At 47.6% G+C, this 1,440-nt stretch overlaps 1 protein-coding gene across 1 annotated transcript in view; it reads left to right on the top strand.

Annotated features, from left to right (window-relative positions):
- The first annotated feature begins 328 nt into the window (after positions 1-328).
- The window catches only part of syt8 (synaptotagmin VIII), a 28,848-nt gene continuing 27,736 nt past the window's right edge, over positions 329-1,440 (top strand). Inside the window, exon 1 of the mRNA XM_032511546.1 lies at positions 329-504. Within this exon, the coding sequence (XP_032367437.1) occupies positions 366-504 (139 nt within the window). The 5' untranslated portion in view covers positions 329-365. The remainder of the gene's footprint in view (positions 505-1,440) is intronic.

Genomic DNA, 1,440 nt, shown 5'->3' on the forward strand with positions numbered 1-1,440 from the left:
AAGGGCGGGTCTTGGCGTGGCCATAGTAGGATTGAGTCGCAATTGCTGCTTGAACAACCAACCTATGTGGCCGTTTTTCTCAATTCAAGATTTGCCATCATCCATTGCTCAACTAGGATTGTCACTTTGACCTAGAATCAAGTTTTGCACTCAAGTAAGGTACGAGAATATTAACACTTAAGTACAAGTTAAGTACAGTACCTGAGTAAATGTACTTAGTTACTTTCCCTCTCCGCAGGTTTTACATAAAGATAACATGTGAACTTAAAGATAAGATGTTTTCACATTAAGTTGCATCAGAGTCCAGACTGAAACTCTTGTCACTTCTCTTTCTCCCACAGCTCATCCTCTTACTCTTCGTCACCATGCCGATCATCCACCCAAATTCCTCCACCCTGCCCGTGACGGACTACCCCACCCCCTCCCCCTACACAAACTCCACCCTCAACCCCATCGGCGTCGCCGCCATCGACTTCTTCAACGACCTGCTGAACAAAATCCCCTGTGAGTAAAGCGGGATTTATGCTTCATAATGTCGGAGATACCGACCCTGACGTCACCTCTCTCTGGAGGGCCCGGGAGTGTTTCCCCTCCCCCACCCCTCACGTGTCGCTTGTGTTCAGGGGACAGGCCGGCTAACAGATATTTGAGATGTTTTTTACAGTGGTTCAGGGGACAGGCAGCTAGCAGATAGTGAGGAGAGTTTTGTACAGTGTGTCAGGGGAAAGCAGGCTAGCAGATAGTGAGGAGATGTTTTTACAGTGTGTTCAGGGGACAGGCAGCTAACAGATAGTGAGAGATGTTTTTTACAGTGGTTGTTACTGGGGAAAGGCAGCTAGCAGATAGTGAGATGTTTTGTATCCAGTGTGTTCTGGGGACAGCGCTAGCAGAGTAGTGAGATGTTTTCTACAGGGTGTTTCAGGGGACAGGCAGCTAGCAGATAGGAGAGATTGTTTACAGTGGTTCAAGGGACAGGCACTAGCAGCTAGTGAGATGTTTTTTTACAGTGTGTTCAGGGACAGGCAGCTAGCAGATATGAGGAGATGTTTTTTACAGTGTGTTCTGGGGACGGCAGCTAGCAGAGTGAGATGTTTTGTTACAGTGGTGTCTGGGACAGCAGCTAGCAGATGTGAAGTTTTTACGGGTTCTGGGGACAGAGCTAGCAGATAGTGAGATGTTTTCACAGTGTGGTTCAGGGACAGGCAGCTAGCAGATAGTGAGGAGATGTTTTACAGTGTGTGGGGACAGGCAGCTAGCAGATAGTAGGAGATGTTTTTACAGTTGTTCAGGGGACAGGCAGCTAGCAGATAGTGAGATGTTTTTTTACAGTGTGTTCAGGGGACAGGCAGCTAGCAGATAGTGAGGGGATGTTTTACAGTGTGTTCAGGGGGAAAGGCAGCTAGCAGATAGTGAGATGTTTTTACAGTGTGTTCAGGGAAC

The sequence above is a fragment of the Etheostoma spectabile genome, unplaced genomic scaffold, assembly GCF_008692095.1.
Source record: "Etheostoma spectabile isolate EspeVRDwgs_2016 unplaced genomic scaffold, UIUC_Espe_1.0 scaffold383, whole genome shotgun sequence".
Lineage (NCBI taxonomy): Eukaryota > Metazoa > Chordata > Actinopteri > Perciformes > Percidae > Etheostoma > Etheostoma spectabile.